We start from the raw sequence: 24199 nt of genomic DNA, 5'->3' as shown, positions 1-24199 counted from the left end.
AAAATTTGCTTCCTTTGGTCGCCCACTGGTTAATTCTTGAAAGCCTGATGTCTTGCTGTACAAATACAAAAAACATTCAGCTCAGCTCCCAGCACAACTGCCAGATCAGATAAGATGTGTATAATGGGATTGCAGAACTGCTTTTACTATCACAAAGAAGAGCCACTTGTATTTGTCACATGTGCTGTATATCTAAAGATGCTACTTATGATAATTTATTTTCTGTCTTTCTTTGAGCTGGGGCAGGAATGTCTCCACCACAAGGCACCACAGAGTGTGGCCAATAAACACTGCCACACAGAATATCTATCCTGTGCACTCAAGGATTTCAGCAGAATGAATGGTACCTTGAGTAACACATCTATTATAAACTGGACTCTATGCATTAGGATGGATGGAGATGTATCTAGCTTAATGCTGAATCCCTAGGGCCCAGTGCTGAAAAAATCATATGCACTCATTCAATCTTCCTTGAGTAAATAAGTAAATGCACGGAAATCAGTAAAAATTGCTAATTGGAATCATTTTGGAAGAATTTACTTTAGATGAATAAATAAGACATTTTAAAAGAAGGTTTTGGTTGCTATTTTTTTTTTTTAAAGTCCTCTAGGAGGCTAAGTGTAAGCACTGAAATCATTGATGTTGTCACAAGAAAACAATATACCTTGGGTTACATTTCCTGAGCCCTCTAACCTGTTGAGCAAGGGGCCAGCATAGCAGGGCTATTATGTAGCTTCAAAAAGAGAATGAACATTGGGGACTTAGCACAGAGCTCATGATAAACTCTTGAAGTCCTCTATCTATTGTTGACTTGCTACTTCTTTAAGGTCCTGAGAGTGCCCAGCCCTGTGCTTGTAAAATGTAGGCATGCAATAAACATCAATCACTTGATCATTTTAATGATGCCGACAGTGATGATAGTGTGATGGGAAATTTCACCACTTAAGATTTGACCCCACTCACTAATAGTTCTTTCACCTTATGAAGGATCCAGCAATGTCATCCCTTCATTGTATCAACATAATTAATGACAAGTGAGTAGGAGTGATGCCAGAGTATTAGTGGGAGGTGACTCTAAAAGAGACACGACACTCGAGACCATCCTGACCAACATGGTGAAACCCCATCTCCACTAAAAATACAAAAATTAGCCAGGTGTGGTAGTGAGCGCCTGTAGGCCCAGCTACTCAGGAGGCTGAGGCAGGAGAATTGCTTGAACTCGGGAGGCGGAGGTTAGAGTGAGCTGAGATCGTGCCACTGCACTCCAGCCTGGGTGACAGAGCGAGACTCCCTCTCAAAAAAAAAAAAAAAAAGACACAATACTTCATAAAAAGAGGCACTGAATGTACTTAAAGACAGGGGAAGCAGAAATTTTAGAATGAAAAGGAGAAAAAGGAAGAGAAGGATTTTTAGCTCTTCTGATAAAGAAATTATCTTGTGACAGTCTTAGGGTAATTTCCATAATGATTCATTCAACCCAAGTGGTTGGTAGTGAATTGAAGATCTGTTGAGATTAATTTTCTGATTACCAATCCTGTTTATTTATCAGGAACAGAAATAGGAGAAAAAAGTCTACAATTGGAGAGCTTTGTGGTGTGTGGAGTAGCTTGAATCTTCTAGAGTAGAAAAGGAATTGATATCATCTGTGATAGTCTAGAACATTCTAGCACTCAGCCTATTGCAAGGTAGAGACAAGGCCCAGACAGTCATGGTTCAAGTAAAATAATGTGATCCCTAAACTCTGGGTGTCCACCCCACCATGCTTTCTCTCAACCCTTGTGTAAGCATCTTCAACTTTTTTTTTTTTTTTTTTTTTTTGAGACAGAGTCTTGCTCTGTAGCCAGTCTGGAGTGCAATGATGTGATCTCGGCTCAACCCCCGCCTCCCGGGTTCAAGTGATTCTCCTGCCTCAGCCTCCCGAGTAGCCGGGACTATAGGCATGCGCCACCATGCCCAGTTAATTTTTGTATTTTTAGTAGAGACGGGGTTTCACCATGCTGGCCAGCATGGTCTCAATCTCTTGACCTTGTGATCTGCCCACCTCGGCCTCCCAAAGTGCTGGGATTACAGGCGTGAGCCACCACGCCCAGACAGTAGCTTCAACTTTTACATTAACAATTGTAGTAAAATGTTGCAAACTCTTTGGTTTCAAGAGGAAGTCTTTTAGAAACTACTAAAACAAAAAGTGATATATATGAAAATAGGGCAGAAGAAGTGGATGCCAGTCATTGGGCCACCATGGAAAACAAGTCCAGGTATTAAGTTAGTTACTGCCACATGGGCACTACCCTGGATTTGTCACTGGGCAGGGCCTGAGACTCATGCCTGAACAAAGCTGTGTGGCCCTACTTAACTGTGGAGAGAAGGCAGGGGGACCTGTGGCACATATTGAAATCTGCCCCAGGCTGTGAAGAAACCCAGCTATTTCTGCCACTCTAACTTCTGAGCTAGTTTCATGATGATAAGAATTTGTAGTAACTTGGATTTGGCTTCAGATAGAAGCTTAACATTTTAGGAGGAGGTAGGGGAGAGAAGTTGATCAAGAGAGACATCAGGGAAAAATAGAGGCAGGGTCTATGGAAATTGGGCAAAATACCAAATGCATTCATAGGTGTCTCATTTGTTTATTAATTTAATATAATAAAAAATACTGAACAAACAGTATGTTGTTGGCACTTTGCCAAGCATGGAGTATGAAGTCAACTTGCCCCACCAGTGTTTTAACTTCTTTGCTGTCAGAGAAAATGCCTCTAAAACATGTAATAGAGATGTATATTTTCTTAACACTTCAATGCAAACTTCTTAAAATGTCTTTGGTTGGGTATTAATATATGTATTTCATGACAGAGAAAGAGAGGGCTAAACAAGTTGGAAAAATATTAGAAAACCTAACACATTTATTTGCTACAGAACTCTTTAAGACCCTTTAAAATTGTTCTGCATGATGAGTTCCTAAGGGAAGGGTACAGTGGGAAGGGTTCTCAAACCTTATTTGACTGCAGAACAGTTTATTTTCTGGAGCTGCCTGTAGAGCTAGTGTTCATGAAACACGCTTCAGGAAATGCTGCTTTAAAGTATATTAATCATCACATTTAGAGGACATGCAGTAACATCGGATGATAATGCTCTGCTATGTGAGCCCACCATCTCAGTCTGGAGAGGTGTGAGGTCCTCTCTGACTGATGTTTGCGCAGTAGGGTTCCTGGGCTAACTCATTTCCTGGCATGGCCTAGTTCCATAGGGTTGCTTTTTTAGGAAACTGTTTTTTTAGAATTTTGTTTCAGATGTTGTGAGGGAAAGGCCTTACTAACAAAACCACAATGAAAGGCTGAATGTGTGTATGTGTATTTATGTTTAAACCCTGATGGTGAAGTGCTGGGCCCTAGACCTTGTAGGCACACTGTGCAGGAAGCTGTGAAATAAGCAGTTTGTGTGGTGAGATGAGAACTGCACCAGGAATCAGGTGATATAGCTGGATTCATACCTCAACTGCCAGAGTAGTTACAGAAATTTGAGAGTGTCTTTTTTTGGGGGACAGGGGAGGGACAGGGTTTCACTCCTGTTGCCCAGGCTGGAGTGCCTCAGTGCGTTCATGGCTCACTGCAGCCTCGACTCCCTGGGATCAGGTGATTCTCCCACCTCAACCTCCTGAGTAGCAGGGACTACAAGAGTGTGCCACTATGCCTGGCTAATTTTTTGTATTGTGTTTCTAGTAGAGACAAGGTCTCGCTATTTGTCCAGGCTGGTCTTGAACTCCTGGGCTCAAGGGATCTGGCTGCCTCGGCCTCCCAAAGTGCTGGGATTACAGGTGTGAGTCACTGCATGGCCTGAGAGTGTCATTTTAATATCTATGGACCTCAGTTTCCTCTACTAAAAATTAAACCACAGGAATAGATGAGGAATGACATACATGTGACACAGGAGATACTCCTACTCCTCCTATATTCAAGGCGGGCATTGCTAAGTGATCATTCTTCTCACTAAATTCAGAGACAGCTTCAGATATGTTCCCAACACCACATTTCCACCAATCCCTCAATTGAGAGACAGGACGAAACCCACTGCCATTCCTATCCTTAATGTTCTCTAAGAATTTAAGATCCAAGGTTACCGCTATCAAGAACATACATCTACAATCCTACCTTTTTCATGGTAAGAGCAAAGTGTTAGGGAGGGGTGACTGCCTCCTGATTTACAACAAAGTGCCATGGGAAAGAGAAGTGGGCATAGGGTGAAGGGCTCCTCCCTAACCAGTGGCATTTGGAGAAGTTCCACTTGGATCAGGGGACTAATTCACAATTTGGTCAATTGGGAATTGACTAATAAGCAGGACAAAAATTTATGATTCTAAAGGACTTGGTGAAGGAGAGGGAGTTTGGAACCCGAGGAAGCTGATCCCAAGCTTCAGGGCAACCCCCATCACTTCACCCTTCCTTGGAACACCTATCGTGAGGAGGGTTGAGGCAGGCCTCAGCAAGGCCACCTTCCCAATCTGCTGGCTGCTGAGCATGTCAGACCTGGGGTGCATATGCAGCATCCCGCAGATGAGTTCCTCTTCACTATTTTCAAACATCAATTAATAAGAAAACCAAGGCTCTCCATCCTCGGATGACCTCTCTGGAGTACTCCACAGCTGTAACAGAGAAATGAGATGGTGGGAACATCCTGTTAATAACCAACATCTGAGTGAAGTGAAAATTGCTTTACACTTGTGTGGGATTAGACTCCAAGCTTCTATAAACTGAGCATCTGACAGTCACTGCAAGTTCGAGTGACTGCAATCCAACACCTTCCTGCTCCCAATCTTGGCAGGCTCTGCCTGCTTTTAGCAGGCAGGCATGAATTTTGTGAGGCAGTTTCTGATTGCTTGATATTTATGTGCCAGCTTACAGCTGGAGTGTGGGGGTATATGGCGGTTGATTTAGGACTGAAAAACATCTTTTATGTTATAGAATCATATCTTGTCCTCTGGCCTGGAACATTTTGATTTCTCATGAGATATTCTAGGGGGGCTTTAGCCAAGTGGAAGGAACTTAAAGAGCAAAATATAACAGGAGGAAGAGAAAGTTTGAAGATTGGTAAACACTGTGCTGGACACTCAACGGTCACACTGAAGAGACTTTTCAGGGTTTGTTGCCCAGACGATGGTGTTTGGAGCATTGAGCATTCTGAATGGCCCCACTTGAAAAATTGCTGTGGTCAGATGGTACCTGAATATATTTGTCTTCTTCAAGAGAGGTGCTATGTCATGGGAAACAGCTTTAAGGGAAATCTCAAGTAGTTCCATCACTCGACAGCTGGGTGACCTTAGGCAAGTTAACCTTTTTGGTTCTAAGTTTCCTCATGTGTAAAACAGTAAGTCATAATATATAGTTGTTGGGATGATTAAGTGGAATAAGGTATGTAAAGTGGTTTAAATAATTCTTGGTGCATACCCATTGCTCAGTAAATGCTCCTTATGATCCATTGTTGAATAACATTGGGAAATATGGTGTTGTCACTAATAGGAAGTTACCACAAAAATCACATATGGATTAAAAGTTTTCAAAGTTTTAAAAGCCCATAATTCATTAATCATGAACCATCAGAATGGACACAATTTCACCTGCCCTTGAGATTTAGAAGCTCTTCCAGGTTCTGTAATATCTTGAAACATTTTTAAGAGCATTAAGGAATCAATCAAAGTTCCAGCAGAAAAAGAGATGATCATGAAGGGACCACTTCAAGATGTGTGGGCAAGGTTAAGGGAACCAGCAAGAGACTCTGAGATGCCCTGGGACTAGCAATAGTCAGAAGCTACTATTAGAGGGACTTGGTGGGCAGGCAGCGGTGGCAGTGTTACTGGAACCCAGGGAGAGCTGGAGCTTTGCAGGAAGGGCGGCTAGGAGGACCTGTAGACAGAGGGTACACCATGGGTTTCTCCTGTCTTCTAGTCTCCTACTGGTGCTTTCCATTGGCTGAAAGAAGGTGAGCTGGGCCAAGAAACCTGAATGAAACAATCCACATGTGGGCTGGTCTCCTGGTACATAGCAGAGCAGAAAGACCTGGGGATGTAAAGGAGAATGGATACCATATTCACTAACTCTTGTTTCACAAATAGCGAGTGTGCCAGTTAATGGAGTGCTTGATTGGATAAAACATCCAAATAAACCAACTTTGCCCATAATACGATTATTTCTTTCATTCATTCCTTATGTCCTATAGTGACATAAGCAGCAGTCAAAATGGCAGCTTCCAAAGAAGCAGGAAAGTATTAGCATATAAAGTATTGGCATATAAAGTCTGATCCAGAGGTTGGGGTGTGGTATTCAGAGTAGATCACACACTAGCCCTGGTTCCTGGTTGTCATCCACTTTGGAGCTGAGCCATAACAGTTGGAATATAGTATTATTGGTTCTACAACTTAACTGTGCATTGGAATCACCTGGGTAGATTTTTAAATTGCTGATGCATTGGTTCCCCGCCACCCCCACACAGTTTCCAAATTAATTGGTTTGGAGATCCCCAGGTGGTTTCAATGCAAGAAAAGTTTGAGAATTACTAGTATATATGTTGGCATCACCTGGGAATCTCCAGGCCAATTAAATGTGTGTGTATTATACAGGATTTCACTAAACTACAGCAAGATAGAGCTGGCACAGGCTAGAGCAGTACTGTCCACATGTGGCTATTTAAATTTCAACAAAATTAATTTAAATTTAAAATTCCATTCTTCAGTCCCACTAGCCACATTTCAAGTGCTGAATACCTACATGTGGCTAGTTTGGACCATGAAGAACATCATGGAAAGTTCTATCACACAGCACTAGGACAGTGACAAGCCCCTCAAGCTGAGTGGACTGGGGCAAAAGACAATGAGGCATACAAACCGAGAAATCAGAAAACAGCTTCACAAACTGGACACTCACACTGGGGAAAAGGAACAGCTATAGAGGACATGCAGCATTTGGCACTGGAAGATGTAGCTGAGATCTATGCTTCTGTGGCAAATCAGGCAGGATTTGCTCAGGCTCTGTGTGGATGGAGCCAGCAGCTTGAAGGTACTGAGGAGGCCAACGAAGGAAGGGGAAGACCCAGAACATATTAGCACTTGAGACCTCTCTGATGGTACCTACGGGGGATACTCATTTCATTTACTTCTGAGCCACATTCCTAAGCAAGGATGCAACCCTGCTGTCTGCTTTGAATAGCATAAGTACCAGGCTATGTCTACTGGTGAAACGAATGTCTAGCTCTAGGTTCTCCGGCATGTTCATCCCAGGGGATCCATAAGCAGAACCCAGTGTGCCAGAGGCCCTGTTACTTGAGAACCAGCTTAAGTGCATGGCAGGAGGATGAAGGCAGGGTTCAATGGATTGAAAGTGGGAGAAAGACACTTGTCATGCTGGATCACTCGTTCAGTTTAATCTGGAGTATTTGAAGGTTTTACTGCTTGATGGGTGAAGAGCGCTTTTTTGGAGATATATCCATTAAGTGGTGCTGCCAGTCTGGATATTTCTTAAGTAGAATGGTGTATTTGTTTACTAGGGTTGCCATAGCAAAGTACCACAAACTGGGTGGCTTAAACAACAGAAATTTATTCCTTCACAGTTCTGGAGGCTAGAAGTCCAAGATCAAGATATCAGGATGTCAGCAGAACTGGTTCTTTCTGGGGTTACTAGGAAGAAATTGCTTAATGCCCCTCTCCTGGCTTTTGGTAGTTTTGCTGGAAATCTTTGGCATTTCTTGGCTTGTGATGAGGAACAAGAGATTGCACCACTCTGCTCTCTTCCTTTGTGTTCACATGGCATTCTCCCTGTGTTCATGTCTGTGTCAAAATTTCCCATTTTTATAAGGACATTAGTCATATCAAATCAGGAACCCACCATACTCCAGTATGACCTTATCCTAAGTTAATTACTCTGCCACAATCCTATTTCCATATGAAGTCACATTCTAAGATACTGGTATATGAATTCTGAGGGATAAAACTCAACCTATAACAAATGATATAGTATAATAAAAAGAGCATATATTCTAGAGTGAGAAAGACTGGATTTGAGTCTTACCTTTGCCACTACTTTTCTGATACACAGTTTTATTTTATCATTTGCAAAGTTAGAATGATATATTTAATCGGATCTTTTGTAAAATGATAAATCAGTCAAAATGAACCACTATTTTTATGTATCCCTAGGAAAGAAAAAAATTTTTTCCAATTATACTATGACATATCAATTATAATATGCATCCCAATTTCAAAGATATTCCAATTAAACAATATATCATCAATTATAACATGCATCCCAATTTCAGAGATATTCCAATTAAACAATGGTATATCATTAATTATAACATGCACTCCAATTTCAAAGATATTCCAATTAAACAATGGCATATAATTAATTAAAACACACATACCAATTTCAAATATATCAAACTGTGAAATAAAAGTATGTTTTAAAGTTGATGAGGGTAAGGCTTGAAGAAGATAACATGCAAGTGCCTTCTGCCTGAGCAGAAAAGTTACCATCACTGTCGGTCAACACCTAATTTGCCATCCATTTCAAGAAGGAATTTAATAATTTACTAGGCAGGAGGCAGCTTCCACCCAAGTTGTTAAGGAGAAACAAAGGCTGTCAAATACTCAGGCATTTTTTCAGTCCTAGGAACTAGTGAGCAGGAACCCCTGGTCCATGTGGCAGATCAGCCAGACAGCCAGAAATGATGCAACCTCAGTATGTAGACATATCACACAGAAATGGCACAAATCAATTCAAGTTTCCACGTGAGACTTTTTACACAACCAGCAAACGGTTAAGGAGTTTTAATCCTAACAAAGTAGAAAATCCATTTAAATTGAAAATTAAAACCATGTCTCATCAGCACCAACCTATCTCTCTCTGTTGAGTGATTTTGAGATCTGCAACTTGTTTGTTGCAGCTACAGAGCAAGCCACTAACTCTGAGGCCAGTCACTTAAAATCAGCAGTCACAAGCAGCTGAAATCCTGAAATTGAATAATGCTATTTCTGGTGGCTTGGTGACTCATTTTATTATCTAACTTTTGTGTGGTTTAATATGTCTCCTTGGAAGTTACATGGTTTGAAAAATTGCCTGTAATAAATCCTTTATTTTTAAACATAAAGCCATTCTTTATTCAGAGAAAATTAGTTTCTCCCTACCCTCACTAAATAAATATTGACAAAATATTTAAAGAATATCAGTTTGAAGGAATACCTAATTATAAGCCTGCCCTGAGGGCCTCTTGTCTCTCTCTGGCCTATGATGTCATTCTTTACCAAGACCTATTACCCATGGGATGATAAGGGCCTGAATTTCTCCAGGAAACCTTAGAGCATTCAGTGACTGACAATAATTTTGGCTTTTGCCTTCACCTCCTCGCCACTGATAGCATCACACGATTTAGCTCTCACTTCTCCCGCAACTTTGCCTGTGGCAGTTCCAGCCCTTGGAAGTCCCAGAGAATAGATGGCCATTGTACAAATAGTCTTGAATTGTTTGTTGATGACACATTGTCCCGCACACAAGCCAATTTTTTTTTTTTTTTTTTTTTTTGAGACGAGTCTCGCTCTGTTGCCCAGGCTGGAGTGCAGTGGCCTGATCTCTGTTCACTGCAAGCTCCGCCTCCCAGGTTCACGCCATTCTCCTGCCTCAGCCTCCCGAGTAGCTGGGACTACAGGCGCCTGCCACCACGATGGGCTAATTTTTTTTTTTTTTTTTTTTGTAAGTAGAGACGGGGTTTCACCATGTTAGCCAGGATGGTCTCCATCTCCTGACCTCGTGATCCGCCCGCCTAGGCCTCCCAAAGTGCTGGGATTATAGGCGTGAGCCACTGCGCCTGGCCACACAATCCAATTTCTATGGGCAGTGTTCAGGGCCCCCACTGTATCTCAAATATGTCCAGTGGATAAATCAGATCTCCAGAGACACAACTGCAGCCTCAATCATTGACTTTCCCTATCAGTTCCACATCTTATGTTTGTTGTCTGGCTGATGCATTACTTTGAGCAACAGTGTTTATGAAAAAATGCTTCAAATTTGCGTAACTATATAGCATAGAGGTTAAACACACAGGTTCTGGAGCTTAACTACATAGGTTCACATCCCACCTCTGCTACCTACAAGTTGTGTAAAATCGGAAAAGTTATGGCGGTCTCTCTATCTCCCAATAAGAGAGGATAATAACAGTACCTACCTCATATTGTTATAAGAATGAAAACAGAGTGCTTGTCAAAAGATTTGAAAAGCTGCTTCATCAAAGAAGATACACAGGTGGCAAGTAAGCATACGAAAAGAGCCTCAGCATCATTAGTTTTAGGAAAACGAAAATTAAAACCACAATGAGAGACCACTCCACACCTACTAGAACTTAAAAAGTTAAGCAAAAATCTCTTTCACTCCTACATATTTACCCAAAAGAAGAGGAAATACATGCCCATACAAAGGCTTGTACATGAATATGTCATGCAGTTTTATATGTAATAGCCAAAAACTAAACAATTCAAATGTCCATCTGTAATTGACTGGGGGCAATAAAAGGATAAACTACTGATAGGACCACATGAATAAATCTCAAAATAATTGAGTGAAAGATTAAAGACAATAAAAGACCACAGATTATGATATACATTTATATAATATTATAAAGAATACAAACTAGACTATAGTCTCAGAAAGCAGATCAGTAGTTTCTTGAGAATGGAAGGAGGGAAGGTTGAGAGGATGAGGATACACAGGGGTAAGAAGAAAGTTTGGGTGCATGGATATGCTCACTCTCTTGATTGTGGTGATGTTTTCACAAGTATATATGTGTCAAAACATATTGAATTGTATACTTTAAATAGATATATACTTTAAATAGATGTGGTTTATTATATGCAAATTATGCCTCAATAATGCTGTTTTTTTTTTAAATGAGCACCATGATAGCAGGCCTTCCAAAAGTGTTAGTTGTTATTGACTTTATTATTAGACTGAAAAATGTTTTGGATTTTTTTTTCTTTTTTATGAGACGGAGTCTTGCTCTGTTGCCCAGGCTAGAGTGCAGTGGTGCGATCTCAGCTCACTGCAAGCTCCACCTCCCAGGTTCACGCCATTCTCCTGCCTCAGCCTCCCCAGCAGCTGGGACTACAGGCGCCTGCCACCACCCCCGGCTAATTTTTTGTACTTTTAGTAGAGACGGGGTTTCACCATGTTAGCCAGGATGGTCTTGATCTCCTGACCTTGTGATCCGCCCGCCTCGGCCTCCAAAAGTGCTGGGATTACAGGCTTGAGCCACCGCGCCCGGCCGTGTTTTAGATATTTTTAAAAGCTTCTCATGAGAAGCAATATTCAATGGTTGAGTCTCTCACCATCACACCATAATCTAGCTGCCTTTTTCCTTTCTAAGGATGCTCATGAATTGAGGAAAGTAGTCCAGACTTTGAGGTCAGAAGGCATGAGTTCAAGTGCCCACTATGACATTCAATACCTGTGCTGATATTTAACCTTGACTTTTCTCATTTGTAAAATAGTATACAACTATATCACATGATAGCCATAAGAATCAAATTTTAAAAATGGATGTGAGCATGTTCTGTAAACTATAAAGCAATGTGAATTTATCAGTCATCACGATTAGGGAAGAGAGAAGATAAGCATTCACATTTTTGCAGACTGGATAACAGAGGGTAAGCAAGATTAAAATAAAACTTGACCTCACACAACAGTATGAGATAGACCCTACATCTCCTCATTTCCCTTAGGACTGATGTTCCCACACCAGAATTCTCTAGAACGCTTTTTTAGAGATTTCTGGGTCCTACCCTATACTCACTAAATCAGAATGACCTGGGGTTAGGGAACAGGAATCTGAGTTTTAAAGAAAGCCCCCACCCACCCCCCCAGTTGATTAGGATGCAGCTGGTAGCACCAGTAAGTGAATGATCTTTTGGGAAAAACTGCCTTGACCCTGATGCCTCTCAATGAGAAATGAACAATCCTAGGCCCTGTTGCTCATGTGAAACCTGGATTTAGCCACCAGAAAAAATAATGCATCTTCCATAATAACTGGAAATGCAGAATATTTTAAAACATCTTTCAAATATGCATTTATTATTGCAAGCACTTCGCTTATTGTCATTTTCCTGCTTTTCCTGAGCAGTTATATTCAGGATTCTTAGTGGCTTTCTGATTATCCCTGGAAATCGTCTGTCTTGCTAATGCAAATGTTTATCACTTAATGTCTTTCCATCTTGTCATTTCGCTCAAAAAACCAAGTCACTCAGTGCTGGCAGCTTACCTTGTATAGTGTGTATGAGGTGTGTGGCTTGATGCCAACATGAACTTTATATCTATAAGGGAATGCCACTGGAAAATCAAGAGTTAGAAGAAAAGTACCAGAATTGGTGCACATCACTTATTTGTGCCCTTTGGGGCAGTTAAAGGAGAATAACAAAGACTAGAGTTTCCATCACCTGTCTTCTATCATCTAAACCTATTCAGCACTCTCTTCCAACAACAAGGAGAGCAGGTGCCCTTTCTGTGTCTTGAGGATGTCAAATGCACCCACAACATACTTCTTGGGGTTATTTCCAAATCCTCTATCAAAAGATACAATATAAATATAATTAAATCTCTTATATGGCTCATTATTTCATGAATTTGGACCAGATGTTGCAAAAATGCCTCTAGGGGCCAGGAAGAGAAATTAAATGAAGGAGAAAGGCCTGGAAGTTGCTGTGAGAAGTGAAGAGTAAATGCTTTGTCTAAATGGGACAGTCTCCAATTGTTGCCATGAAGAAATGTGGCCCAAGGTTGCCAGATATTCCAAGTTTTTCTAAAGGAAGGGTAATAAAAACGGCTACCTTATTAAGTGGGAAAATGAAGGGAAAAATACTTTGAGTAGGACAAATAAAGTACCTTCAAGTCAGCTTATGCCCGCAGACTACCAGTTTATGATCTCTAATTCCTATTATTCAAAACTATTATCCCTGAACAACAGAAAAATTATGCTGATATAGTAAATTCTTGTACCTGCACAAATGGCCAGTGGCATAATCAGTCCCATCACCCTCTGAATGAACATCATATAAGAATATAAAATTTAGCTCAAATAGAAGCTGGGTCTTCCTGGGGAAGCTGGAACAGGCAGATAACCTTTGGTCAGAACAGTAACTTGTAAAATTCTAGTCAGCAATGGGCTGGAGATTGGTTTTCTGGATGCCTGTTTATTGGATGGGGACATAATCAGAATCATACTCTTCTCCTTGCAACCCGGATTGTCCATCCAACCAATAATGGCAGGTAGTGTTCCTTAAAGGACAGTTTTCTCTCACATACATCCCTGCATAGGAAGGGCTAGGGCTGGAGACAAAGCACTGAACTGAAGAATGTTAGGGGTGGCTAGAACAAATATCAGATTTTCTTTGCTAGGCAACATGGACATGCATAATATGGTTAAGAACTGCTTTCCCTTTATTGAGAGACTATTTTCCTATACTCATATGAAAGTGAGATAAATGCTTTTCATAGTTTGTGCTAACAAATGTCAGAAAACATCCAATAAACCATATTTCTATTTGAAAGCTGACAGTACATAGAGGTTCCAGTTGATTTGTAAAATAGGAAGGATGGGTATCTCTAGTACAGGGATGCTATCGAATCTTGGGTTATCTATAACTTAGTCTTTAAAAGCTTCCCAAAATATAAATGGTTTTGTATATTTTTACTTGTGACAAGTATGTAGGAAAAGAGCCTTAGTGATAAGGATCCTAGTAGAAAACAGATGGCATACCCAAACAGTTTAACCTAAAGGACTAAACTCTGTACACGGGAATGGGCAGGGTTAAAAGAGCCAAGACAGAAAGTGAGGCATCCAAGACATCAGAGAAAGCAACAACAGGAAGCCATTACTACCCCTCAATGTGAAGGGACAAGAGAGAGGCACTATGTTACCAAATCCCAGCAAAAGCTCCCCGTGCAGAAGGAAGTCTGCTAGCAGAATGTGTGTGTATAGAGGCATGCCTGCACCTCTCTGTTCTCCCATTCTCTGATCTCCTGCAAAGTCCTCCATTTGGCTGACTCCAACCAGAACCCAGAGGGCAAGGGTGCCAGGAAAATCAATCCATAGACATCAGCCTCCTATGTCACAGAATAGTGCAGAAAGTGGCAGAGATGTATTAATATCTGAGAGAGGGGGACAACTGAAAAACTATTATCACAGAAGACAAAGGAAATCATAGCTCATGGAATGTTAGAGCACAAAGGAACTTTTCAACCTCTAATCTAATTTTCATTTTGTTGATGAGAAAACTGAGGCCCAGGGAAGTGAAATGAATGGGTGAACATTATACACTTAATAAAGGGCATACTCGAGACCAAAGGCAGTTATTGTCTTATCTATTCTCATGGTTTTTCTACTTCATTATGCTGGAAATCATGGATTAGGAAACTTAGAGTTGGCTAAAATGAGACACCTACATAGCACTTTCTCCATTACTGTGCCCACCAGACATCACTAATCAATTACAGATTTCTTTCCTCCTGAGCCTAGATGTGACCTCAGGCACATTAGGCAGGACAAGGTTGAATCAATCAATCATTTATGCACCTGCATAAACCCAGTGTACTCAAAAATTTTTACTGTTCATAATGTTCACCCACTCATTTCAATTCCCTGGACCTCAGTTTTCCCATCAACAAAATGACATAATGATATAATGATACAATTTTGTATAATTCAAACTCATGCAATGAGCTCTAAATCTTCAAGTTATTTACATGTCTAACATTATTTTCTTCCCTAAAACTCGTCTAATTTTCTGAAGGTATTGCCTGTACTTTGTACTTTTGGACTGCCCACCCAATGACTTGCTGGGGAGCGTTTATGGTTGGGAAGAAGGGAAGTGCTCTGAGATGAATTTTCTTGAACGGTAATAATAAAAATAATCCTTATCTCTGATAGGTTTTCTCTTTCTCCTTGCAGGTTGACAGGACTGAGGTGATTCGCACCTGCATAAACCCAGTGTACTCAAAACTGTTTACTGTGGACTTTTACTTTGAGGAGGTTCAGCGCCTGCGGTTTGAAGTCCATGACATCAGCAGCAACCACAACGGGCTGAAGGAGGCCGACTTCCTTGGTGGCATGGAGTGCACACTTGGCCAGGTGGGTCAACAGACATCCCTTCCTCCTCCTTGCCATCCTAGGGCCTTTCTTCCTGCCCCCTTTCCCTCTCTTCCCTCATCTAATCCTTGCTTTTTCCTATTGATTGTATTTTCTTTAACATGTAGCATTTTACAACTTCCCAGGTGGTGTCATATCCATTATGTTTATGTAAAGATGATTCTGCAAGTCTGTACGATTTCTTATTTTGAAAAATTCAGAACTTTCTCTTCTGAATTCCCCCACTGTGTCACTCATTTATTCAACAACTATTATTGAGCACTTATGTGTCTGGCTCTATGCTCTTTTCACATGTCTGTTATAGCCTTATCCTGTTTCACTATAAATTTCCATCTCCAACTCAGCTGTGAGAACCCCCATGCAGCAAGTATATTCTCATTCACATTTAGTCGACATCTCTGGTACCAAAAATAGCCCAAGGCAGAGGCTAAATGGATACTCAGTGAATGAATAAAAGCTCTTAATTTTCCCAACAATAATATGAAATAAATATCAGTATTATATCCATTTTATCAGTGAGAAACCTGAGACTCAGAGAGGTTAAGTGATTTGATGAAGGCTCTACCTAATAAGTAGCAGTGTTAGGACTCTACTAGGTCTTCCTGACTCTAAACTTCATCATTTTGCTTCTGTAATACTTTTCCTTTTTTCCTTTCCTTTCTGTTGTACCCAGAAATGCAGTAAGTGAGTCAAAAAGTAAAAACAGTCCCTGTGCCCAGATAGTGGATAATCTTACTGGAGAAGGCATAGTAATATGCACTTCAAATAGAGCAGTTCATTACAAAATACCCTGGGCTCTCTATACAAGGTTGTAAACCTTAAAGGAAGAGAGAGCTTTTTTCTACTGGGTAGAGTCAAAGAAGGCATTGTGGGACCAAAATCTGAAAAAAACATTATCTAGGGATTGCAGAAGAAAGAGGAGGGGAGACTTCCAAGTAAGAAAGCAATAGAAGCAACTCATAGGGGTCAGAACAAACGTGGAGGGGTATGGGGTGGGAAGAGACCACTTTCCCTGACTGAATCAAGATGCTGATTTACTGTGAAATTGATGAAGCTTTAACATCAGATCCCCTCTCTCATGTGGGCCCCTTCCATGGCTCTGTGTCACATTTTTATTTTGTACTTTTTTTCTCAAAGAGAGATTCCAAATTATATGTCTTAAGACCCACAAAATCTGGGTTCACCTCCTGTCAAGGTAAGGGTCAGGTTTAAGGATTTGTCAGGAAGAGTCTACCTGACAAAGAGATGGCAAGCATATATATTTGCTTGTTCATTTGTGCTTACCTTGCTTCATGCCACTTATCACTAAAAGAAATTTCTCCCAGTGAGCACTAAGAGACAAAATAGACAGTGTCCTCAGTTCCCCTTTTCCAGAAAATATAGTGATTAATTTTCTTATTCCTTTAATGAAAGTCAAAAGCCCAATACCGAAATACAGTTGAGGGGAGACAGAAAGAGAATCTGAAATATTCTCCATTAACATATGTTCTCTAATGACTTTTGAAGAGTTGATGGCAGATAGTTCAAAGGATCTTGCCAGGTAAAATGTCCACTAAGTAGGTATTAAGTGAATAAATGCATTGTGGATTTGAGATGAAATCCTGTTTCTATTTAAAAATGATTAAAATGGCATCTTTTATAGATATGTAAGCCATGCCAAGATTCTCCCTTAAACAATGGGCATCCCTCCTATGCATAAATTTTATATTTTGTCACAAGAAATAAAGGTAGATCCGGCCAGGCGCGGTGGCTGACGCCTGTAATCCCAGCACTTTGGGAAGCCAAGGAGGGCAGATCACGAGGCCAGGAGATCGAGACCATCCTGGATAACACGGTGAAACCCCATCTCTACTAAAAATACAAAAAAATAGCTGGGCGTGGTGGCAGGCGCCTATAGTCCCAGCTACTCATGAGGCTGAGGCAGGAGGATGGCATGAACCCGGAAGGCGGAGCTTGCAGTGAGCCGAGATCGTGCCAGTGCACTCCAGCCTGGGTGACAGAGCAAGACTCCGTCCCAAAAAAAAAAAAAAAAGGTAGATCCGTGTGGGAATCATGTGGACTAAAGATCTTTTTTTTTTTTTTTTTTTGGTCCAAAGCTTTGATAATTTTGTCTATTTGAATGACCCTCAAACTCAGATCTTTAGTCCCTCACAAGGCTCATCTTTCCAAAAGCCAGTAAGTCCTTAACCTTGCAAGTAAGACAGGCATTATGCTAGGTTTATGCTAGGTGCCAGTGACACTGTGGTGAGCCAAAAACATAATCCTTGCCTTCAAGCAGCAGTTTAGTTGGGGATAAAGATGGAATGAAAATAATTACACAACAATTAATTAAATGGCAATCATCATAAGCTTTGTTACAGAGAAGTACAGAATAAGAGAGCAAGCATTGGGAGACTGGCATCAGGCAGAGAGGGATCAAATAAGGCTTTCTAAGAGAAGAGACATTTACACTGACTTGAAGGGAGAGTGAGAGTGCATCAGGTGAGAAGAAAGAGGAAACACATTCTAAGCAGATGGGAACATTATACACAAAGCCTCTGTATTCAGGAAGGAGTTTGGCATATGGTGCAGAGCATCTTCATTCGGTTTTTCCAAGAAGCCAAATCTGAGGTAGGAAGTCAAAGGAGGTGAAGGAAACGCCACAGTGGAGAGGAAAAGTGAGACAGGATAAGCAGCCTACAAGGGAAAGTGGTCAAGTAGATACCACCGTACGTAACTGGAGCTTAACTCTGCTGGGGAAATTCTGAGAGCAGTGTAACGCAAACATTACAGATATTTCATCCTGGGGATGAGGGAACTGGGACATTTATACACTTTGTGTATATATACTCACATCAGCCATGAAGAACCATTCCTAGCCGGGCGCGGTGGCTCACGCATGTAATCCCAGCACTTTGGGAAGCCGAGGCGGGCGGATCACAAGGTCAGGAGATCGAGACCATCCTGGCTAACACGGTGAAACCCCATCTCTACTAAAAATGCAAAAAATTAGCTGGGCGTGGTGGTGCATGCCTGTAGTCCCAGCTACTCGGGAGGCTGAGGCAGGAGAAACACTTGAACCCAGGAGGCAGAGGTTGCATTGAGCCGAGATCATGCCACTGCACTCCAGCCTGGGTGACAGTGAGACTCTGTCTCAAAAAAAAAAAAAAAAAAAAAAACCATTCCTGTTCCTAAGGTGGGAACATTAATCCTCTAGTCCTCCAACATTTCTGGCCTACTGTGCAGGTAGCAAACTCCAAATATCACAAAGAGCTTGCAAGCAAAGAAATACAGATGCCGGTGGTCAAAGTCAGTGATGGGCACTCAAGTCATAGGGCCTGGGAATATGAGTGGGGAGCTGACAGCATCTGTGGATTGCCTATTTAATACCCAATCACCCACTCTTGTAGCTGTTGATTCTGATCACTTTCTGATCATTTTATACAATGTGTCTATGTAGAAAAGAGCCCTATCCCTAGCTCAAGAGTGAATCCTGAGTGATCTCAGCTAATCACATGAATCTCATCACCCACTTGCAAGAGTTTGGTTTAGAGGTAGGTGTGTGTCCAGTAAGACATGTGGATTTTTCTTGGAAAGGTTTCCTAGCCTAAAACAAGAGACACACATGAAGAAACAGTTCTTCTTTGCCTGTGATTCCTGCAACCACTACAGCCATCTTGCAGCAAGGCTGAGGATGAGAGTGACCCTTAGGGGAAGTCAGACCCAAAAGATGTGGAGGGATGGGCCTGACATTCTTTACCTGGGACCCACTCTATCTATGGATGCCTTATTATGGGAAAATAAAATGTCCTGTCATTGAAGCTGTTTGAGATGGGAATTTTTATTCCTTGAACTGAAAATATCATGATGGAGATAGCACGTATGAGGAACTAAAAAGAAGGCCAGGCTGGCTGGAGTGGGGTGAACAAAGGGAAACTAGGGGGTTGTGTTGGATTAATTTTCTTAATCTCTCAAAAGAAGGAATGTGTGGAAGTGAGCACTGAGAATGAGATTACAAATAGTCCTTTCAAGATACGTTTTTGGTACTTTTGAAAGAACTTACATACTGATCATTTCATTTGACCCTCTTGACAGCGTGGGAAGGACAAGAATCATTATCTACATTTTATAACTGAGGAAACTGAAGATCAGAAAGATTTAATGTCTTGACAGGGCCTAAACTGGAAGTCAGGAGCTTTTGATTCTTAATCCAGAGCTTGCTTCTGTCATGACCTAGGGAAGGATGAGAGGAGGTCACCTGTTCTGAGAACTCCTTCAAGATCATGGCCTAGATGAAGCAAATGAGCAGCAAGTGACTTGTTCAGTGTATCTCTAAACCATGTTTCCCAAACTGTACTGATCCACTTTGAGGTGACATGCTGGCCTCTCTGGATATCTTGCATGTTCTTTGGCAACCACCCTCTCATATTGTCAGCCAGGTGATTGGTGGGGTTGGCCTTTCCCACACTTTTGGGTAGGCACAGAATATTACATTTGTGTGGCCACAGTGATTGGCTCAAGGAAAGACATGATGACTCTTTTAACACTATAAATTTCATTCATTCATTTATTTCTTCTTTTAATGACATAGCAATTGCATGCCAAGCTTTCATAACAAACATTTAGCAAGTACCCTGGATATGCCAAGTATACCTGGCTAGGTGCTGGAGACACAAAGATGAAAAAGGAAGACAGAGGCCCTGCCTCAGAAAAGCTTATAATTATCTGAGAAACACAGACTGGTAAATAAATACTCAAAATGCATATTACTAAGCAGTACAATGGAAATGTGAATCCATGGGCTGTAGGGGAAAGACCTCTACCTAAAGTGAAGCAGGGGAGTCTCACAAGAAAGGTGTCTCTGGACCTGAATCCCTAAGGATAAGTAGGAATTCACCAACAGAGAAAAGAAATAAGGACTCTTGGGACAAAATGACTGGTACACGCAAAGACACAGCAGCATGAAGGGAATGACAGAGAACTCTTAAGTGACTTAGCATGGGTGAGCGGTCAAGTGAGGATGTGAAAAGGATAGAGGATGCCAGACAGAAAAGAAAAAGCCTGGTCCTGATGCTTTTAAGTGTTTTTCTCTAAACTTTGGAGAGCCTGGACTTGATGCACTGAGGTCCTAATTGGGGAAAGGACAAGATTGGATGTGTATATTAGAAAGATCACTTTGGCCGAGCGCAGTGGCTCACGCCTGTAATCCAAGCACTTTGGGACGCTGAGGCTGGCGGATCACGAGGTCAGGAGTTTGAGACCAGCCTGGACAACATAGTGAAACCCATCTCTACTAAAAATACAAAATATTAGCCAGGCCTGGTGGCAGGCGCCTGTAATTCCAGCTACTTGAAAGGCTGAGGCAGGAGAATTGCTTGAACCCGGGAGGCAGAGGTTGCAGTTAGCCGAGATCATGCCCAGCCCAGGCAACAGTGCAATACTCTGTCTCAAAAGAAAGAAAGAAAGAGAGAGAGACAGAGAGAGAGAGAGAGAGACAGAGAGAGAGAAAAAGAAAGAAAGAAAGAAAGAAAAAGAAAGAAAGAAAGAAAGAAAGAAAAGAAAGAAAGGAGGGAGGGAGGAAAGAAAGGGAGAGAGGAAGGAAGGAAGGAAGATCACTTTGTCATTCCCCATAAACGGTGGATAGCAGGGAAACCAATTAGGATACTAGTGCAATAACAGGAAGGAAATGTGGGCGGCAGTAGTTATGTAAACTGAAAAGAGGGGGCCAGAAAAGAGCCTGTCCAAGAGCAGAATCAACAAGCCTTGGAGATGAGGTGAGGGAGGCGGAGTTTGCAGGTGTCTGGCTTAGCTAACTGGGGGAGCGATTTGGCTGTCTTTAAGGGGAAATCAATCTTGCCCAGGATGGGGGTGAGGAATATAACATGACGCTGGCCTGTTAAATGCAGATGTCTGTGGAGAATTCAGAGGAGGGTGACAATTGGCAGCTGACATGAATATAGAATAGACAATATAGATGTGGGAGCTTAATCCCTATAGGTGATAGCTGCTAATATTAGAGTGGATGAGATTCTTTGAGGAGGCTGTTTTATCTTTACTTTTGAAAGGAAATTTTTTGAACGTGCCATATATAAACAAATAATAAAGAATTAAAAAATCAAGGCATATGTAAGGACATCTCTTTCCACTGTCTTTCAGATAAAAGTGTGAACTCGATGTTGTCTTTAAGAAAAAAAAAAAAAAAAAACCTTTGTTGAGTGTTTTTTACATGGAGTAATATGCCAGACAAATGCATTTGTACTAAAAGCTTTGTGAAGGACAGGCAGAACTTTTTACCCTTTGTGGTTTCACAGGTTTTGACACTTTGGCGTGAATGGGGGTTTTGCTCTTTTCTCTAAATTGCTCCTCTCCAGTATGATCAAGCAAAAAGAAAAAACATCAACATTTTCCTTCTTTAAAACTGCAGAGTAAAAAGAAGGTCCTTTTTCCTGTGTTCTGCCTAGATAGGCAAGGAATGGCTAGATGCAGATGTTGGGCACCCCCGGGCAGGGCAGGGTCAGAGTCTGAGGCACTGTTTCCTAGTACTCACGTGTACATGGTGTGGGGCCTGATGGTCTGGGGTCAAATCCCAGCTCAGCTGCTCTCAACTTGTTTGTCCAGAGGCAAATTCTTGCAGCCACTTAAGCCTCAGTTTCTTCATTTGAAAAATGGAAATAATAATAGTGCTGACTTCAAGAAATATTGCAAGGATCAAGTAGAATAATGCACATAAAATGCTTAACAGAGTCCCCGGCATGGAGGGAGCACTCGGGATGGGGAAGCTGTTATTACTGTGGCAAGAATCTAGGAAATGATGGGAAGAGGCAATGCTTGTAGAGACCAACATGTTTTCAGAACAAAGGGGGAAACATAAAGGGTGAAAACATTGTGAGAGAGCACCTATGTCCTGGGCAAGTATAATAGTAAAACTGAACTTACATTGCTCAGGTTTGTCAAGTATTTTACTTAGTTGGATTTTAAATATTGTGTGTGTACACACACGTACACGTGTATTTATTCTTCTGATACTATTTTTAAGTAAAAATTGTTTTAAATCAGGTCTCTGAAATAATTTGGGGCAATTATTTTAATTTGGGCCTTAACTGTGGCAAGACAGGGATTGCCACAGTTAAGGCCCTAAAGGAAAGATAAAGTGACTTCCCCAAAGCCACACAGGAACTCACACATTCAGAGTCTGCCTCCTGAAGGCTGCTGTAGTACTCGCTCTGTCTGGCTGAGTTTGCCACATTCTCACTCAGCCTTGTGAAACAGCAGGACTCCTGGCCTTTAGGAAAGGAAAATAGAAGCCTTAAGCATGCTAGAAACTGGCATTGGTCATAAAGCTGAGTATAAGCACAGCAAGTGACTTCACACTGAGCAAAAATGCCAAATAAAGCAAAGAAGGCTGAGGTCCTCAGGGAAACTCAAGGCAGAATTGACCATTCTTGACAGATGGATGAGGGGGATGCATCACGAGGACATAGGGTACTCAGAAGCTGCCTCTTTCTGGGTAAGTTTTGAGACCTTCCTTAGATTTCTGTTGCCCAAAAGAAATCAAGGAGCTAAGCCCCTCTTCTGCTACATGCAATAGTGGGTATGCCAAAGAGAGATGTGATCCTTCACTGCCTAGAACAGCAAGCTGACCTTCTTTAATGTGATGCATTTATTTTCTCTTTCACTGCTTATTAACTCATTCATTCATCCTCATATTTTCCCACTTCATCCACCAAAGACAGTGGAACTGAGTCATAAATAAGAAAAATAATTAAAGAAATTTTTAAACTCCAGGCACTTTTATTTAGTAGGCACTGGGTGAAGCTGTTGCTATACTGCACTTCATTTAATCAGCACAACATCCCTGAGAGGTAGGCACTACCATTATTACCATTTTACAGCTGAGGAAACCGAGACTGAGTAAAGCTCAGTAAGTTATCCAAGGTCACACAGCAAGTTGTCGATCTCTTTAGCTCCAAAGCCCTGTATGATCTTTTCCATCTATTCTAATAGCTTGTCACTAACTAGTATAAATGATCAAGTAGCATCTATGAATGCAAAGTCAAATTGGAGTTGACCTGGCTAGTTTTTGGTGTCTTGTTTCTTCTTATTTGTCTTACACAGAGCTGATAGAGACAGACTAGGAATCCTTTTGCAGATAAATGGGCTTGATCATCTTCCCTCTGGGCTTCTCTACTGAATTTACTTTAAATATAATATGGCTTCTTAAAAAATGGCAATGTGTCAACCTCCGAAAACCAGAATCTTACAAACTCAGCACCCAGAAGGTGCATTGCTCTGGCCTTCCTTTCACCTTCAACCATGATGAAAAAATCCCTTATCAAAATTCAGTGGTTGCACCTGGGTTTCATCATTGCTTTTCTTGCAGGCATTTTCTCTTCTCAGTGGTTTGGAGGACAGTTATGACTGTGTGAAGTCATCTTCTCTTCATTGTTGTGTGGCTGTTCTTCAGTGTATGTCTCCTCCAGAAGTTCAGAGGACACCTGTCAAAGCCAAGAACTTCCTGCTTTCTGTCTTCATAAGTGGGGCTGGGAAATCCGTGACACCTTGAAGAAGTCCTGGGCCGTCAGGAGTCCTCTGACCCTTATTCATGAGAGAGGGATTATATACCATCTTCTCTCAGGGCAGTGGTTCTCAAACTTGAGCATGTGGCAGAATCACCTGGAGGCATATTAAAATACAAATTGCTAGGCCTCACCCCCAGAGTTATGATTCAAAAGATCTAGGGAGAGATTCAATAATCTGCATTTTCTAAGTTCCCAGGTGATGCTTATTCTGCAGGTCCAGACATCACATTTTGAGAAGCCCTGCCCCAATGCCTCATGTAAGAGGATGCTAATGAATCTTGGACACTGTATTACTAGTTTCAATCAAGAAAGGAACCAGTGTTTTGGGTAATTATCTGGAGAAATTGAAGAGGACATAGAAAACATCTGGTGAACAGAAAAAAGTTGCATTATAAAGTTTACACTACAAAAAGGCCAATGTACACAGCTTTCAGTTTATGCTCTTGGTAAAGATTTTGAGTGCCAAAGTTTTTTCT

The 24199-nt window shown here is 41.4% G+C and overlaps 2 protein-coding genes across 6 annotated transcripts in view; one reads left to right on the top strand and one right to left on the bottom strand.

The window, feature by feature from the left end:
• Window positions 1–24199, bottom strand: part of LOC101152959 (bcl-2-like protein 12) — a 465085-nt gene that overhangs the window by 253114 nt on the left and 187772 nt on the right. The gene's annotated exons all lie outside the window — the stretch shown is intronic.
• The window catches only part of CPNE4 (copine 4), a 747750-nt gene that overhangs the window by 542881 nt on the left and 180670 nt on the right, over window positions 1–24199 (top strand). For all 5 annotated transcript variants that reach the window (XM_055383286.2, XM_004036316.5, XM_055383287.2 and 2 more), the window contains one exon: window positions 14968–15147. In XM_055383286.2, coding sequence (XP_055239261.2) covers window positions 14968–15147 — 180 coding nt within the window. The remainder of the gene's footprint in view (window positions 1–14967; window positions 15148–24199) is intronic.

This window comes from Gorilla gorilla, chromosome 2 (genome assembly GCF_029281585.2).
Source record: "Gorilla gorilla gorilla isolate KB3781 chromosome 2, NHGRI_mGorGor1-v2.1_pri, whole genome shotgun sequence".
NCBI lineage: Eukaryota > Metazoa > Chordata > Mammalia > Primates > Hominidae > Gorilla > Gorilla gorilla.
Note: the sequence above shows the minus strand (reverse complement) of the source record. Positions and strands in the feature narration are given on the sequence as shown.